The following is a 19,275-nucleotide window of genomic DNA, read 5'->3' as shown; positions in this document are numbered from 1 at the left end:
CACTCCGAGCCCAAAACTAGATGGCAGACTATGCATAGCATGTGTATCTGCAGCTACACATGCCACCGAACATATATATATATATGGAAAATGTCACTTACCCAGTGTACATCTGTTCGTGGCATGAGATACTGCAGATTCACATGTTGTGCATTATCCTGCCATCTAGTGTTGGGCTCGGAGTGTTACAAGTTGTTTTTCTTCGAAGAAGTCTTTTCGAGTCACGAGACCGAGGGTCTCCTCCCTTTCGGCTCCATTGCGCATGGGCGTCAACTCCATCTTAGATTGTTTTCCCCGCAGAGGGTGAGGTAGGAGTTGTGAACATACTAAAAGTGCCCATGCAATGGAGTAAGTATGTATGTACATAATGTGTATTAAAATAGTATTTATTTACAGATTTACAAATTTCATTCAGCTTATAACGGCTACAGGCTCCCAGGGAGGTGGGAGGGCGCATGTGAATCTGCAGCGTCTCATGCCACGAACAGATGTACACTGGGTAAGTGACATTTTCCGTTCAATGGCATGTGTAGCTGCAGATACACATGCTGTGCATAGACTAATAAGCAGTAATTTACCCAAAAGTGGTGGCTTAGCCTGTAGGAGTTGAAGGTGTCTGAAATAATGTTCGTAATACAGCCTGTCCTACTGTGGCTTGTTGTGTGGCTAACACATCTACACAGTAATGTTTTGTGAATGTATGAGGCGTAGACCATGTGGCTGCCTTACAAATTTCTGTCATAGGTATATTTCCTAGAAAAGCCATTGTGGCGCCTTTTTTCCTAGTGGAATGCGCTCTTGGTGTAATAGGTAGATCTCTTTTTGCTTTAATATAGCAAGTTTGAATACATTTCACTATCCATCTGGCAATGCCTTGTTTGGATATAGGATTTCCTGCATGAGGTTTTTAGAAGGCTACAAACAATTGTTTTGTTTTGCGAAACTGTTTTGTTCTGTCAGTGTAATACATTAGTGCTCTTTTTATGTCTAATGCATGTAAGGCTCTTTCAGCTACTGAGTCTGGTTGTGGAAAGAAGACTGGGAGTTCCACTGTTTGGTTTAGGTGGAATGGTGATATAACTTTTGGTAAGAATTTGGTATTTGTACGGAGAACCACTTTATGTATTTGTATAAATGGTTCTTGTATAGTGAATGCTTGTATCTCACTTACTCTTCTAAGAGATGTGATAGCTATTAGGAAGGCTACCTTCCAAGTTAAGTATTGCATTTCACAAGAGTGCATGGGTTCAAATGGTGGTCCAATGAGTCGTGTTAATACAATATTAAGGTTCCACAAAGGTACTGGTGGTGTTCTCAGGGGTATGATTCTTTTTACTCCCTCCATAAATGCTTTGATGACTGGGATTCTAAAAAGCGATATTGAATGTGTAATCTGCAGATAGGCAGATATTGCTGTGAGATGTATTTTAATAGAAGAGAATGCTAGTTTAGAATTTTGTAAGTGTAATTAGTAACTTACAATGTCCTTTGCGGAAGCATGTAGTGGTTGAATTCGATTATTGTGGCAGTAGTAAACAAATCTTTTCCATTTGTTTGCATAACAATGTCTTGTAGTAGGTTTCCTAGTTTATTTAATGACCTCCATACATTCTTGTGGAAGGTCTAAGTGTCCAAATTCTAAGACTTCAGGAGCCAGATTGCTAGATTGAGCGATGCTGGATTCAGGTGTCTGATCTGTTGTTTGTGTTAAGTTAACAGATCTGGCCTGTTTGGTAATTTGACATGAGGAACTACTGATAGGTCCAGCAGTGCTGTGTACCACGGTTGGCGAGCCCAGGTTGGTGCTATGAGTATTAGTTTGAGTCTGTTTTGACTCAGTTTGTTTACCAGATAAGGAATGAGTGGGAGAGGGGGGAAAAGCGTAAGCAAATATCCCTGACCAACTGATGCATAACGCATTGCCCTTGGACTGAGGGTGTGGGTACCTGGACGCGAAGTTTTGGCATGTTGCGTTTTCTTTTGTGGCGAATAGGTCTATTTTTGGTGTTCCCCCGCGTAGAAAGTAATCTTGTAGGATCTGGGGATGAATTTCCCATTTGTGTGTTTGTTGGTGATCTCGACTGAGATTGTCGGCTAACTGGTTTTGAATGCCTGGGATGTATTGTGCTATTAGGCGAATGTGATTGTGAATTGCCCAATGCCAAATTTTCGGTGCTAAGAGACACAGTTGTGATGAGTGTGTCCCTCCTTGTTTGTTGAGGTAATACATTGTCGTCATGTTGTCAGTTTTGACAAGAATGTGTTTGTGGGCTATCAGTGGTTGAAATGCTTTCAATGCTAGAAACACTGCCAACAGTTCTAAATGATTTATGTGCAGTTGTTTTTGTTGATTGTCCCATTGTCCATGTATACTGTGCTGGTTGAGGTGTGTTCCCCACCCCATCATGGAGGCATCTGTTGTGATCACGTGTTGAGGCACTGGGTCTTGGAATGGCCGCCCTTGGTTTAAATTTATAGGGTTCCACCATTGAAGCGAGAAGTGTGTCTGGCGGTCTACCAACACTAGATCTTGGAGTTGACCCTGTGCTTGTGTCCATTGCTTAGCTAGGCACTGTTGTAAGGGCCGCATGTGTAATCTTGCGTTTGGGACAATGGCTATGCATGAAGACATCATGCCTAGAATTTTCATTACAAACCTCACTTGGTAGTGTTGGTTTGGCTGCATGTTTAATGCTATATTTTGGAATGCTTGTACCCTTTGCGGACTTGGAGTGGCAATCGCTTTTTGTGTGTTGAGTGTTGCTACCAAGTATTGTTGTATCTGGGATGGTTGTAGATGTGATTTTTGTTAATTTATCGAAAAACTTAGTTTGTGTAGAGTTTCTATAACGTATTGCGTGTGAAGAAGACACTGTTGCTGAGTGCTGGTTTTTATTAACCAATCGCCGAAGTATGGGAATATGTGCATGTGCTGTCTCCTTATATGAGCGGCTACTACTGCAAAGCATTTTGTGAATACCCTTGGGGCTGTTGTTATCCCGAACTGTAACACCTTGAATTGATAATGCACGCCGTGTATTACAAACCTTAAGTATTTTATGTGCGAAGGATGTATGGGTATATGAAAATATGCATCCTTGAGATCCAACGTTGACATGTAGTCCTATTTTTTGAGCAAGGGAATCACGTCTTGAAGTGTTACCATGTGGAAGTGATCTGATTTGATGTAGAGATTCAGTGTTCTGAGGTCTAATATGGGTCTCAACGTTTTGTCCTTCTTTGGAATTAGGAAATATAGTGAGTAGACACCTGTTCATTTTTGATGGTTGGGTACTAATTCTATTGCTTGTTTTTGTAACAATGCTTGGACTTCTAGTTGTAACAGGTCTAAGTGTTGTTTGGACATCTTGTGTGCTCTTGGGGGCCCATCTGGTGGGAAATTTATGAATTCTATGCAATAACCATGTTGGATAATGGCTAGGACCCATGTGTCCGTAGTTATGTTTGTCCAGTTTTTGTAGCATGCAGTAAGTCTCCCCCCACTGGTGTTAAGTGTTGGGGGTTTGTGACGTTGAAGTCACTGTTTGCTTTGACTTGTTTTAGGGCTTTGGAATTTTCACCTTGCTCTTGGGAATTGTCCACCCCTGTATGAGCCTCAAAACCCTCCTCTATGGTATTGCCCCTGATAGGTGGGTCTGGTTTGCGAGGTGGAAGGCTCTGGTGTTTGGGTACGAAACCCTCAACTAAATTGTGGCTTTCTAAAAGTGCCTCTGCTTTGTGGGGAGTAGAGCGCGCCCATGGCTTTGGCCGTGTCCGTGTCCTTTTTTAATTTCTCAATTGCAGTGCGCACCTCCGGCCCAAACAATTGTTCCTGGTTAAAAGGCATGTTTAACACAGCTTGCTGGATTTCGGGTTTAAATCCTGAGCTCCGTATCCATGCATGCCTGCGAATGGTTACCGCAGTGTTGACTGTCCGTGCTGCTGTGTCTGCCGAGTCCAATGCGGATCTTATCTGGTTGTTGGAAATTGCTTGTCCTTCCTCAACAACCTGTGGGGCCCGTTTCTGGTGTTCTTTGGGTAAGTGCTGTATAATATGTTGCATATCATCCAAGTGTGCCCTGTCGTAGCGAGCCAGTAGGGCCTGCGAGTTTGCGATCCGCCATCGATTGGCTGCCTGTGCTGCCACTCGTTTGCCCGCTGCATCGAACTTCCTGCTCTCTTTGTCAGGTGGTGGTGCGTCTCCTGATGATTGGGAGTTTGCCCTCTTTCTTGCTGCTCCCACGACCACCGAATCTGGTGTCAGTTGCTGTGTTATAAACACAGGGTCTGTTGGGGGAGGTTTGTATTTTTCCTCCACCCTAGGCGTGATAGCCCTGCCTTTCAATGGGTCCTGGAAGACTTGCTTTGCGTGCTTGAGCATGCCTGGGAGCATTGGCAGACTTTGGTAGGAACTGTGAGTGGATGCCAGGGTGTTAAATAGGAAGTCATCCTCTATTGGCTCTGAATGTATTGCTACATTGTGGAATGTAGCTGCGCTTGATAATACCTGCGTGTATGCAGTGCTGTCCTCTGGAGGTGACGGCCTTGTTGGGTAACAATCTGGACTGTTGTCGGAGACCGGTGCATCATATAAGTCCCATGCATCCGGGTCATCCTGCGTCATCCCCGTATGTGTTGTTGACTGCATTGGGGGTGTTGTTACCAGGGACAGCTCTGGTGAATGTAGTGGAGAAGGCTGTGGCGAAAACCTTGGTGGTGGTGTTTTGTCTCTAGCCACCTTTGCCTTTGGCTGCATTTCTGACTCTTGAAATGCCAGCTTTCTTTTGATCTTAATTGGAGGAAGAGTTTGTATTTTTCCAGTCTCTTTCTGGATATGCAGCCTCCTCTGGGTATGTTCTGGTTCTCCCATGCTTATTTCCTGCTCAAATCTATGTACATGCATTTGGGCGGAAAGTCCTTGCTCTTCCGTGTAAGAGCCTAATTTCGGCTCAGAGGCTGCTTTTTTCAGTACCGAAGGATTCGAAACAGTCTTTTTCGGTTCTGAGGTAACCTTTTTCATCTTGGGTGTGTCGAACTCTCGGTGCCGAGATGGTTCGGAGCCTGTATCTCAACCCGAGTCGGATGTCTTCGGCAGTTGTGAGGCCTTTTTCGGTGCCGATGGTTGGTCACCGTGTTTTCGATGGGTTAAGCCATGGCCTGCTGGCGGTGGAATCCCCTTGGCCTTTATGATCTAGGAGTGAGTCTTGGACGGGGCAGTTTTACTCACAGTTTTCGGCGTTGTCGTCGGTAGCTCACTTTCGGAGTCGTCTGAGTCCGTTTCTTGTATGGAGATTTTTTCCTCCTCTTCGACGTCGATCTGTTCTGTCGGTGTCGACGCCATTTGCAGTCATCTGGCTCTTTGATCGCGTAGGGTCTTCTTCGATCGAAATGCCCAACAGGCCTCGCAAGTATCCTCCCTGTGTTCTGGTGATAGACACAGGTTACAGACCAAGTGTTGGTCTGTTTAAGGATACTTCGCATGGCAATTCGGGCAGAAGCGGAAGGGGGTCCAGTCCATTAGTTTTGATGATGGATGCGGTTGGGCCGACCAGACCCCGCTAAGGAGTGGAAGCCCCGAAGGGCCGCCAGAGCGCTTCTACTATCGGTGTTGATATACTAACACTAAACCGGTACTGAGCGCGAACAATACTGTTGAATTTTCAATGTTTAGCTAACTTTCCCGATTCGAACACGTCGAACCCGATGGCGGAAAGAAAACAATCTAAGATGGAGTTGACGCCCATGCGCAATGGAGCCGAAAGGGAGGAGTCCCTCGGTCTCGTGACTCGAAAAGACTTCTTCGAAGAAAAACAACTTGTAACACTCCGAGCCCAACACTAGATGGCAGGATAATGCACAGCATGTGTATCTGCAGCTACACATGCCATCGAACATATATATATATGTATATATAATGTCACTTACCCAGTGTACATCTATTTGTGGCATGTAGTGCTGCAGATTCATATGCTTTGCATAAGTCCACCATCTACTGTTGGGCTCAGAGCGTTAAAAGTTGTTTTTCTTCAAAGAAGCTTTTTCAAGTCACAAGATCGGGTGACTCCTCCTCTTGGTGATAGTGCGCATGGGTATCAAGTCCTTTGTTAGATTGTTTTCCCGCAGGAGGGTTAAGTACGGAGTAAAGAAATTTATATATACACACACACACACACACATATATATATATAGTAAGAAAAGAAGATGTCCATGCAATGTATATACATATTTACATAAAGAAAGTACTACAACAGCTACAGGCTTCCGGGGGAGAGGGAGGGTGCATGTGAATCTGCAGCACTTCATGCCATGAACAGATGTACACTGGGTAAGTGACATTTTCTGTTTGATGGCATGTATAGCTGCAGATACACATGCTTTGCATAGATTGAAAAGCAGTCCCCTCCGAAAATAAGCGGTGGCTAGCCTGTGGGAGTTGGAGTAGTTTGAAATAGTGTTTTAAGCATTGCTTGACCAACATTTGCTTGTGGCGAGATAGCACATCCACACAGTAGTGTTTAGTAAATGTGTGTGGTGTGGACCATGCAGCTGCTTTGCATGTGTCTGCCATTGGTATATTTCCTAAGAATGCCCTTGAAGCTCCTTTTTTTCTCAGAGAATGTGCTTTAGGAGTTACTAACAATTGACTTTTAGCTTTAAGATACCAAGTTTGAACATGCTTTACTATTCATCTGGCTAATCCTTGTTTTGAAATAGGATTACCCTTATGAGGCTGTTAAAAAGCCACAAAAAGTTGTTTAGATTTTCTGAAATCTTTTGTTCTGTCTATATAATACATGAGAGCTCTTTTGACATCAAGAGTGTGCAGAGCTCTTTCAGCAACTGAATCTGGCTGTGGAAAGAAGACTGGCAATTCCACTGACTGATGTGAAATTGTGAAACCACTTTGGGTAGGAATTTTGGATTTGTCGTAATTACTATTTTGTGTTTGTGAATTTGTAAGAAAGGTTCTTCTAAAATGAATGCTTGAATTTCACTAAATCTCCTTAAGGAAGTAATTGCTACCAGGAAAGCAAATTTCCATGAGCGACATTGAAGAGTGCGGGAAAGCATGGGTTCAAATGGTGGACACATAAGCCTTGTGAGCACAATGTTAAGATTCCAGGCAGGAGCTGGTGGAGCTGTAGGTGGAATAACTCTTTTAAGGCCTTCCATAAAAGCTTTTATGACAGGAGTTCTAAACAGAGAAGTATGCTGTCTGTTTTGGAGGTAGGCTGATATTGCTGTTAAATGAATTTTAAATATCTTGTACTGATGCTTTAAGTGGATCACTGTTTTTGGGTTGACAGTAATATACAAAATGTTTCCAGTTAGCTGCATAGCACTGCCTGGTTGTAGGTTTATGTGCTTCCTTTAGAATGTCCATACACTCTGATGGAAGCTGTAAATATACAAACGCTATCACCTCAGTAGCCAAATCGCCAGGTTGAGCATACTGGGATTGGGATTCCGGATTTGACCTTTGTTTTGAGTGAATAGGTCTGGTCTGTTTGGGAGCTTGTGATGTGGTGCTACAGACAGATCCAATACTGTTGCGTACCAGTCTTGATGTGCCCACGTGGGAGATATGAGTATCATAGTGAGGGAGGTGTGATGGATCTTGTTGACCAGAAATAGAATTAGTGGTAGAGGGGGAAAAGCGTAAGCAAATATCCCTGACCAATCGATCCATAGAGCATTGCCCTTGGATCGAGGGTGTGGGTAGCTGGATGCGAAGTTTGGGCATTTCGCGTTTTCGCTTGTTGCAAACAGGTCTATGTTTGGTGTTACCCACATGTGAAAGTACTGTTGAATTACTTGTGGGTGGATCTCCCATTCGTGTATTTGTTGCTATGTCCTGCTTAAGAGGTCCGCTGGTTGGTTGTGTATCCCTGGGATATACTCTGCTAGTAGTTTAATGTGATTGTGAATTGCCCACTTACAAGTTGTCTGTGCTAGAAGGGACAATTGGGATGAGTGTGTCCGCCCCTTCCCCCCCCCCCCGTTTTTGCAGATAACACATTGTTGCCATGTTGTCTGTCCTCATTAACACTGTCTTGTGTGTGATCTGTGGTTGGAATGCTTTGAGTGCTAAGAACACTGCTAGCAATTCCTTGTGGTTTATGTGGTAAGTCTGCTGGAATGAGTCCCATTCTCCCTGTATAGTAAGATTGTTGAGATGGGCTCCCCAACCTGTCATTAATGTATCTGTGGTGATTATGGTCTGTGGTACAGGGTCCTGAAATGGCCACCCTTTTTGATAAGTTGGTGTGATTCCACCATTGCAGAGAGTTGTAAGTTTGGCGGTCCAACAACACTAGATCGTGAAGTTGACCCTGTGCCTGAGACCAATGTTGCGAAAGACACTGTTGTAGGGGTTTTAGGCGTGCATTGGGTACTATTGCTATGCACTATACTATCATTCCCATTCATAATAAACCTTACTGTGTAAGTTTGATTGTATTCTAGCTGAGATATGAGTGGTGAAATGTTTGAATTTTCTGTGGGTTTGGGTTAGCTAATGCTGACTGAGTGTTCAGAATTGCTCCCAGATAAGGTCGTATTTACGCTGATTGAAGGTGCGATATCTGTTAACGGATTGTGACCCCTAGACAGTGTAGGGTATTGCTTGTGGGTGTTGTTGACAGGTTTGAATGGTGTTGGCTTTTATGAGCCAGTCATCCAAACAAGGAAAAATATGTATATGTTGTCTTCTGAGGTATGCTGTAACCACTGCTAAGCATTTGGTAAATACCCTTGGTGCTGTTGTCACTCTGAAGGGTAACACTTTCAATTGGTAGCGCTTGCCTGCTATCACAAACCTTAAGTATTTGCGATGTGCTGGATGTATGGAAATATGGAAGTAAGCATCTGTTAGTCATGTAGTCTTATTTTTGTAGTAAGGGAATGACAACCTGAAGAATGACCATGGGGAAATGCTCTGATAGAATGTATTGAATGAGGAGTCTGAGATCGAGGATTGGTTTCAGAGTACCATCCTTTTTTTGGTATGAGGAATTACCCATTGATCTGATGTGATGTTGTGCCACTGATGATAGAAATGTTGCAGTCTTCCTCACAAAGGAGATGTGTACTGTGTGGGGACGTTGAGAAAGTCACTGTTTTGACGAGGTGGAGGCGCCTCTTGTAGCAGTGGATTTACCCCCACCTCTAAAGTTGTTTCCTCTATAGGAACCTTTGAAAGACCTTCTAGAGTAATAGTGTTGTCCCTGCTTTTGTTGGGAAGTAGAGGCCTCTGGTGTTGAGGGTTTAAAACCACCTCTGAAATTAGGCCTGTGAAAAGTTCCCGAACAGGTGTTGCGTAACGGGCACCCATGGCCTTAGCTGTGTCGGAGTCCTTTTTTAATTTTTCTATGGTGGTATGCACCTCTGGTCCAAATAACTGCTGTTTGTTAAAGGGCATATTAAGGACTGCTTGCTGTATTTCAGGTTTAAAGCCTGAAGCTCACAACCAAGCATGCCTCCTGATTATTACACCAGTGTTTATAGTCCTAGCTGCAAAGTCTGCTGCATCTAGGGTGGATCTCATCTGGTTGTTGGAGATAGCCTGTCCTTCTGCAACTACCTGCTGTGCCCTTTTTTGGTGTTCCGCTGGGAGATATTGCAGGAACTCTGGCACCTCGTCCCAATGGGCCCTATCGTACCTGGCTAAAAGAGCCTGGGAATTGGCAATTCTGCAATGATTTGCAGCTTGAGTTGCCACTCTCTTGCCTGGTGCATCAAATTTGCGGCTTTCCCCATCACGAGAGGAGCATCTCCGGTGGACTGACTATTTGCCCTCTTTCTTGCTGCACTCACTACAATAGAATCAGGTGGGAATTGCTGAGTGATGGATCTGATGGTGCAGCTTTGTATTTTTTGTCCACCCTTGGTGTTAGTATCCTAACCTTTACTGGCTCCTTAAAAATGTCATCAGCATGTTTAAGAATGCCTGGAAGCTTTGGTAGGCGTTGGTACTCTGTGTGTGTACAGGATAACGTGTTAAATAAAAATCAACCTCTATGGGATCCGAGTGCAGCTGCACACTTTGGTGTGCAGTTGCTCTAGCAATAACCTGATTATTGGCCATGGTATCTTTCGGTGGAGATGGCCTAGTGGGATATACATCAGGATCCTTACATGGCATAGGATCTGGGTCATACAAATCCCATGGATCTACACTATAAGTATTGTCACCCAGGTGATCCCCATGTGAGGAAACAGGGGACTGCGGTGAAAAATGTGTAGGTTGAGGTTTTGGTGGTGGAGTATCAGGTGGTGGTGAAGTGGGAAGCAAAGGAGAATACAGTGGTGATGGCTGATGTACTGCCTTTGGTTTCTCCTTGTGCTTGAAGATTTGGGCAGGTGAAGGCCCAGCTTCCAAAGTCTCTTGGAAAGATAGTTTCCTTTTAGTTATAGAAGGAGGAGAGGTAATAATCTTTCCAGTATCCTTATGGATTTGGATAATGTCCGTGAATTATTCCACAGATGGAGCATATTTCTTTCCCACAGTTTTGTGCTCTGAAAGCTTGGAGATCAACTATTTTAATCAAGCTGAGAATGTTGACTCCGAAGCAGGTAGAAGTTTTTTCAGCTCCGAAGAGGATGTTAGGTGTTTCGGCTCTGAGGTGGAAGACAAATGCTTCGGTTCCGAAGTGGAAGCCTCCACTTTTCAAGTCGATCCCGAAACAGGTGTGGCAGTCTGTTCGGCCGACATCAAATGTATTTTGGTCTTTTTCAACGCTGAACCCGAGGGTCGATCATCGAGATGCAACTTTCGGGTCCGACATGGCCAGCAAGCAGTGGTGGACCCAAGACCAGTTGTGATTACTTTTTTGATTTTTTTGGGCGATGGGAAGGGGCTAGCGTACTCACGTACTCCGCCGCAGGAATCACTTGGCTGCCCCAATCGGAGTCACGGTTGGAATCAGAGTCTGCAATGGAAACTGCAGTCTGTGCTTGTTCCTCACTGAAAATGTCGGGTGTTTGTTCAGTCGACTTGGATGCCATCTCTAGCCGACGCGCTGTCCGAACCCGCAGAGTCTTCTTGGAGCGGAAGGATCGGCACGTCTCACAGGGTTTTTCTTTGTGATAGGGAGAGAGTGTTGGTCGGTGTAGGGGAACTTGGCGTGGCACCGAGGGCAGAATCAAAACGGAGTCCAATCCATGAGCATATGACGCAGTAGGCTAGAGAAGGGCGTTTAGATGATACCGACGATACAATCGGATAGAGTGCAGTTTGAAAACCCCGTTCAAAAACGATACCGATGTTTAAAGGAAAGATAGAGAAGTTCAGATAGTACCGAACCAAGATCTACCGGAGCGAGAGGAAACACATCCGAACCCGACGGCGGAAAACCATCTAACAAAGGACTCGATGCCCATGCGCAATATCACCGAGAGGAGGAGTCACTCGCTCTTGTGACTCGAAAATGCTTCTTCGAAGAAAAACAACTTGTAACACTCAGAGCCCAACACAAAATGGCAGACTTGTGCAAAACGTGTATCTGCAGCTACACATGCCATCGAACATATATATATCTATATATATATATATATATATATATATACACATTTTCTTCAGCCTGCCACTTACCTGCTACAGTATAAATCGCAGACGATAGTCCTAACTATGCCTACAAAATGACTATGATCTGCATATATGACCTATAGCAGTATTAATCATTTTATGATCTCTTCAGGGCTGAGGGCCTGATAAATTAACACCCTCTTCCATAACTAGTATCGCATAAGATAGACTTCAGCTACTGCCTGCTGTAAGCATAATAAAAAGACTACTGTCTAATGTAAGTAAACTAGAAGGGCGGAGTCTCTGTTATGGCTTCAGCTATTAAGACAGTAAAAATGTCACCACTTCAGTCATGAAAGACGTGCCAGGCTTCAAAGTTAGAAAAATAATTGCATTTAGTTAATAAAAAACAAAACGTCCTGTAGGGCAGTGGTTCCCAACCTGTGGTCCGGGGACCCCTGGGCGTCTGCAAAGCTTCCTTAGGGGTTCCCGCGATTGCTTAGAAAATTAAATAATATTAACAGATTAATAACATGTATATAAATAAAGTGGCTAAATGTCCAACTGAAAAGTTTTAAAATAATTTGAATGTCAAGGAATTTGAAATTGGAAGCTAAAAATTAAATTGGCATCCTCTGATTGATTTACGGAAGCAGTGCAGACACATCAAACAGATTATAGTACGGATGATGTATGGCTCCAATTGAATTTAGAAAAGCTTCAATCTTCCTTTTAAAATTACATTTTTTTAAATTTATATTTGTTTGCAAATTAAATAGATGTGTTACCACTTGTTTATGTGTTTGATGAATATTTCTGGATTTTCTGTCTATTGTGTTGTTTCAAATCATTAACAATGTTTAGGTGAGGGTCTCTGGCTTCCAGTAATATTTCAGGTGGAGTGGGGGGGGAGGGGGGTGGTGCTGGGGTGGAGGGAGAGGATGTTACGGGATATGGAGGTGCACAACAGAGAAGATGTCAGTAAGCTAATTCTCTTTCTGACTGAAAGACAAATCTTTAGAGATTAGATCAACTATGTTGGTGGCATTGCTTGCATTCAGAAGACCTCTGGTGAAGAAAGACCGGAATCAGAGTCTTCAGGGTGGCAGGTGGATGCCATTGGATCATTAATGCAGTGACACCTTCGAGGAGCTGTCAGAATAGATATAGACTATGGTTGTAGTGGTGGCAGACTGTGGACCTTCTATTTTGTGAATGGGGGTAGGATGAGGATGTAGGCTATTTGCACATTTGTGAATAAGGACAGAATGAGGATGCTGGACATTTATTCAGAAATGTGTTTGAACTGTATAATGATGGTGAATGTCTTCTCAAGAGTGCACGAGGGCTGGATATAAACAATGAGGATTTATTTGGGAACTTACGAGGGTTACATAATCATGGAGATTTGCTATGGATGTATGAGGGGGAATAAAGAAGGTAGAGTCTAGCTTCAGAAAGTATGATGGCAGACAGTCAGGCAGGAGGTTAGCTTGCATAGGTAAAATTAGAAAGGGTACGTGCTGGAGGCCTTCATCATGTGTAGGGCAGTGCTATGAGGCTGCAGGTTTGTTCAAGTGTGTATAAAGGCAGATCGAGGGCACAAGAGACTTATTTAGAACTATAAGAGTGAACAATGGGAATGCAGGAGGGTTTTGCTTAGCAGGGCTAGGAGGAGGAGACGCAGTCTAGTTGAGAATGTCGTACAGCAAAATGGTCTGTTCCTAACAGTATCAGAGTGAGAAGAGGACGCTGGGGGATTTGCTCAGATATTCATGAGGCCAAAAAGAAATCTCAGTGGTGTACCTGAGGTTATACAGGGACGCTGGTGATTTTCTTACATGTGTATGATGTCAGTGGAGTTGTAGATTTTAATGGCAAAGCTGTAATGTTGAATGATGCTTGTGGTGTGTATGGGGGTAGGATGGGTATGCTTGATGTTTATTTAGGCATGTATTTGAGTGCAGAGGGGATATTGAAGGTCTGTTCAAGAGTGCATGTGGGTGGGATAGAGACACAGATTTGATCAAGACTGTTAGAATATAACACATGTGAGTTGGGTTTAATTAATGACCTGGAATTGTGCACTAATGCTGGGAGGCTTCTTCTTCTTGTGCAGGTGGAGGAGGGACTTGGTGATTCGGTCGTGCAGCGTCAGGCAGGTCAGATGTTTTAGTGACTTAACATCCAAAAGATGCTGTGGAAGAGAGAAGTAAAGAATGATCACATTAATTTTTTTTTTAAAACAGTAGATTCTTTCCATTCCTTACAGTTCGCAACACTAGCTCTGAACTACAATAACATACGTGGGTGACTATACCCTCACCTACCGATCTATTCACTGTTCACAAATCACTAGCTTCTGAACATCAGTCAAATAACCAACCTCAGATTATCTACCCAATACTGGAATGGGTCATCATAAAAACACACTGTACGTTAATTAATATTGTGACTCCTAACAGTTCCGAACATCTTTCAGGGACAGAACATACCACAGAGCATGTGGCAGCTGGGGGTAGGCAACCAGTCAGTGAAGGTGGGATAATGCATGCACCAGTCAAGTAATGGCTCGAGGTCTGCAGGGCTGCTAATGAGTGTGTGACAGACAACCAGTGAGTAATGGGTATGCGTTTGAGTGTTAGAGAAATTATTATGGTAATAACTTTGGGGGAATGTGAGTGATACATGCAATTTAATGTCTTAATGAGGGGACGTATCAAGAAGGATCTTTAAAAATCAGTGAAGTCATGTATGCATGCACGTGAGGGAAAGTGTTTCAGTAGGCTTCTTTTAGTGACTCAATGTCATCATGTGTGTGTGTGTGCATCAGTCAGTGTACGGAAACGTGCCAATAAGGCTGTGTGTACATTATTGAGTTTAGGTATCTGTCAAGGAATGTATGCTGCAGTTTCAGTGATGGTCTATTACAAGTCAGTGAGGGCATGTGTGAGAGTGAGGGCATAAATAGGTATCCCTGTCTGTGACTATATGTAGAGTTTATGCTTACAGTAACGAGGATACATGCATGTCAAAGATAGGTAGTTACCTAAGACTTTGTATGTATTATTGAGGGTATGTGTGTAGCAGTGAGAGAATCTGCTCTGTATACATGTCTAATGAGATGGTACTCTATGCAAATGAGTCTCCCTCACATAATGCTCTGTTTATAAAATTCTACAGGTACATCATGGATGTGGCTGAGTGCACAGCTGCCTGTACGAGGTAGTGAATTGTACACCAGTGTTAGAGAGGCGGTAATGTGCAAATTGCATTTTTGCAACACCTACCTTCGGTAGGCTGAGTTTAGTTTTCACATTCCGGTTTCGCCTGAAAGAAGAGCACATTTACATTATAAAATTATTACTGCTGTATGACTTGCAATACATGGACAATCACATGCTTTATCAGAGACATTGCATTAGAAAGTATGTGCAAAGTCTGTTTTCACGCAACTTTACAAGATCAGTTTTTCACTCAACTACACTGTATATGAAAAAGGTGCTGCAGCGCTTTAGCAGAGATCCTAACTTGTCCTATGTGTGAAGTAGATCCAGTTTTGGTTCTTCTTTACCTTATGGTACATAAAATCAATGTTTTAAATGAAGGACAGTATTGAATGAGGGACAGTATAGCTATAACAACCAGAAAGTGAATAAAAAACAGGATTCTGACGCACAGTATGTGTCAGGCTGGAATTATTCATTTTATGCAGACGACAGCATTTGCTGAAGGTTTTGCTCATCTCTACGTAAGAAAGGGAAAGCTCCTCATCCTCTTTACTTGCCACTGAGGTTTGAATGAACTCCAATTACCTTAAGATAATTTTTTTTTAAAGCACACCTTGTGGAATGGTGAAAAATGATCTCATCATCATATCTTTCCCAGAGAGCAGCAATAGCTGCCAAGTGTAATTTAAAAGATGAAATATTAACTGCATATTTTGCCAAATAGAAACAAGTACTGGCAAAGCAAACAGGTCTCACCTAAACAACCTATTTGCTTTGACAATATTTTATCCATGCTGCACACCAAAGTAGCTGCTGTGCAGCATGGCTGAAAGTTGCTTTTTTCACGCATTAAGAGCGATGAGGCTCCCTCTTTGCTCCCCATCTCCATAACCATCTGACAACAACAGGCACTGAGCTACATGCGCACAGCCCATTGTGGTGCATGACAAACGCAGTTCCTTGGGCAATTTATGGGTCTTACGTGTACCTGCACTTCCATGGTTTAAAGAAATCTACAGCATTAAAGCACTACTTTGCATTCTCCATAGATAATTAGAATGCGAGATGTAGTTTTAAAATATTAAGCGACAAGTTCTACTCAGAGACTCTTCAAACTGTTGAATACCAAAACCTTTTTTGGTAAGTAAATGTAAACGAAGATTCCATTTGTACTGTAACTGTTCCTAAGCCTCACTCTGTCAGAGCATGGCTTCGAGTCGTGGTCTCTATCGAGGCACCAGAGACATACCTGGTATGGGGGGCCATCACCAACATGGCACTATGGCAGGCGCTACACAGCTTAAACTCAGTCGTCCTCGATGACATCCTCGCACAGACATGAAAAATCTTCAACAAAATGGTCGAAAAAAAGGCCTGCCAAGAAAGGTAGAGGGTAGCTCAATCTCGGACCTGCGCTTAACCGGCATGGAAGGAAAAGAACTGACGTATGCGCACTGGGGTGTTGCCTTTATAGGCGACCGTGACATCACAGACGGCTCCAACGGCGCTGTTGAAGCCACACAGAGCTGAACGACGCCAGTGAAACCGAACGACGCCACCCAACGGCGCGCGCAGGGTATTGCTCAGCAAAAAATTCCAGATACGAAGCTGATGCCAGGGAATTCAATGGTAAGGAATCTGCAGCTAGAAGTCTCTATCAAATGCTACATTCTAGATTTTGTTTAGTCGATGAGTAACATTGATGCACAAATTAGGAAAGCTATCTCCCTAAACTAGAAGCCTTAAGCAATGGGGCAGGGGATCAGGACAACAATAAACGGGGCAAGAGGGATGACGACAACAAGCAACGAAGTAGGAGACTGAAAAAAAGTACCTCAATCCAAGCGCATAGCAGAAATTATTACCCAGTACTTGGTTTGTGCCCAATCGAAAGGGCAAGCACACGAAAACTGGGTCAAAAATTCAGCAGCAGACCAATGAGATACTAGTAAATGAGAGTGACAATGAAGCCAACCAATGGTAAGGAATGGGCGGGCTCTAAGTCATTTTCAGATATTTGTTTTTTAAAGTTAACAAAACCTCTTTCCCACTACACTGTATGCGCTGTCTCAGGTGAGATCTAAGTTATAGTAGTGTCTTCTCCACTTGACAAGCCCACCATGTTTCCATGGATACGAAATGCAAAACCTCTTCCTCTTGAAACAGCACAATATTATGAAATGTAAGGACATTTTACTGGATGTTCATCAAATCAGAAAAAGTATTCAGAGATCCTTACTACAGTTGTGTATGGCTTTAAGAGGATGATTACCTACAGGAGGATAGGAAGTGGTTGAGATGATTAAAGATTTGTTTGTGAGCAGGTTATCAAATGGTCGTTCACCTAGATCCAGGCTTTGAGAACTGGAACCCAAAGTCTCTCTACTATGTTTCTTGTGGTGGCAAAGAGGTTGATAGCTGGTGTCCCCCATTCTGGGAAGTTGTCCTCAAGTACTCTGACATTCATCACATACTAACAGGCTGGTACACCACAGTGTTTTCAATATGTGACAGGTAAATTATTCTGGCTTGCAAAAGAAGACTCCCATGAAATTGCCTTGGATGTCATCCCTACCGGTTTGCCTGCCTGCATCAAGCTAAAGCATGATGGTCATATCATTAAGGACTCCCAAGCTCCCTGAACTAAATTAAGTTCAATCATGTTCACCTGGAAAGATTGCTACCTGATCAGCCGTTTTCCTTCCACCATTAATATGTATGTAAGCTCCCGAACTTTGCACCAAGGCATCAGCTACAACTAATTGCGGAAAGAAGGACTTCTAGAAGAGGACTACCTTTAACTTGTTCTTCCTCTGGCACCAGAGACTAGAATAACTTTATAGTACAGTGATACACTCAATCCACCTTTTTAGACTATCTCTAGCATCACCAAAATCTCTAGGCACCCTTAAAAAGGTATAATGTGGAACTCAGCATTTGAGATAAAAAAAAACACAATATCATAAATTAAAAAAAAAAAGAAATCCAAGTGGCTGCCAGATTAAAGATTTTCTGAAGCAGAAGATATTTTCAGTGTTCAGAAGAGAGTCTGCTGACTTTCACGGCACATTTTCAGAAATGCCCAAAGTGAAAAAAGTATAGTGCTGACTTATGGATTTTTTGTGCAAGTCTTGCACAACCTCGCAAAAGCATGCCTTATCTGCCAGCAACCAAATATGGCTGGACAACATTTTTTATATGCTTCAGTGAAAAGCCTCCACACTACCCTGAAAATGAAAAATGGATACAGGCTAACTACAAGCAGAAAGGTACGGCTCTGTACTGGTACTACCTGCTGATCTTGATGTGAAGAAACACTTGCTTTCTCATCTATGGCAGCATGTTCTTACGTTTGGCGTGTTCATACAATTATAGATTTAATATATTTATATGAACTTTCGGACAGACCTCTTCATCCATAGGTAGAGGGCCCAGCTGCTGCCTGAACAAAAAAGCTTTGTAAAACCACAATAAAGCAAAAGAAAAACATCAATAATAACAAGCACAGATGAAAGTACATCAGATGCTATACTGTTGGAAATACTAGTCAAAGTACCTAACATTAAATCTCTTGTGCAGATGACCATCTATAAAAAAATAATTAGGTATCATCAACACAGAAATAAGTTAAGAATACTTGAGAAATACTAAGATAGTGAAATTAAAAAAGGGCCTGCAATGCTTCTCCTATGAAGCAACATACCCTTATACTAAAGATGACCATTACACTAATCCTGACTATCAGTCAAAACAAAACAATGGCCAAAATATGAACAAACTAAACTTGGAAACTGGACGTTCATATCAGGTGAAGAGCGTAGTGGGGATGAAGGACCAAGTAGGCAGCTGGGTAATTTTCAGCAAGTCCAATTTTGGCCAAATGTCTACCTACCCTATTTGGGGCCTAAAGAATGTCTAACTTTGGAAGAGGAAGAAGAAAAGGGCACAGGTAGAGGAAAACCCAGGAACTACACTAATAATAATGGACAGAGTGCTCCCCAATAGTCACTAAGAGCAGAGCGAGAAGACAACAACAGAACCAGAGGGACTCAACCTACAAAATTGTAATAAAAAATACTGAACAGAGAGTTAGGCTTTGCCCCTACCAATAAACAATCCAATTTGAGCAAGAACAGAACATTATCAATGTTTCAGAACAAATAAACGGCATTTCTTCTTTTTGACCCAAAGGACACTGGCAAAGTAACTGGTTTAAAACACAAATCATGATTTAGACCTCCAAACAGTATTATCTTTTCAAGGTGTTTACTTTCGGAAAAAACAGCACTGGCACATACAGACACAACACAGGAAGAACCAGCAAACATGTTTTTAAAACCTTTCCAAACAAATTACAGCAGGCCCTCAAAGTGTTGAACATTCAATAAAAACTTACTGACAAAAAAACACAGATAGAGGATGGATTGTGATTCAGATACAGCCAAGAGCGACTGTTGTCACATTCCAATGGAAAATGTGAAAAAATGCCCAAAGAGCTTACAAATAGCACAAAATGCA

General features: G+C 42.8%; 1 protein-coding gene across 7 annotated transcripts in view; it reads right to left on the bottom strand.

Moving 5' to 3' along the window:
- MYO9A (myosin IXA) overlaps nucleotides 1–19,275 on the bottom strand; it is a 1,132,274-nt gene that overhangs the window by 412,183 nt on the left and 700,816 nt on the right. For all 7 annotated transcript variants that reach the window (XM_069222286.1, XM_069222289.1, XM_069222284.1 and 4 more), the window contains 2 exons: nucleotides 14,818–14,857; nucleotides 13,602–13,724 (listed from right to left, as the gene is read on the bottom strand). In XM_069222286.1, the coding sequence (XP_069078387.1) occupies nucleotides 13,602–13,724; nucleotides 14,818–14,857 (163 nt within the window). The remainder of the gene's footprint in view (nucleotides 1–13,601; nucleotides 13,725–14,817; nucleotides 14,858–19,275) is intronic.

Source organism: Pleurodeles waltl, chromosome 3_1 (genome assembly GCF_031143425.1).
Source record: "Pleurodeles waltl isolate 20211129_DDA chromosome 3_1, aPleWal1.hap1.20221129, whole genome shotgun sequence".
In the NCBI taxonomy this organism is placed as follows: domain Eukaryota; kingdom Metazoa; phylum Chordata; class Amphibia; order Caudata; family Salamandridae; genus Pleurodeles; species Pleurodeles waltl.
Note: the sequence above shows the minus strand (reverse complement) of the source record. Positions and strands in the feature narration are given on the sequence as shown.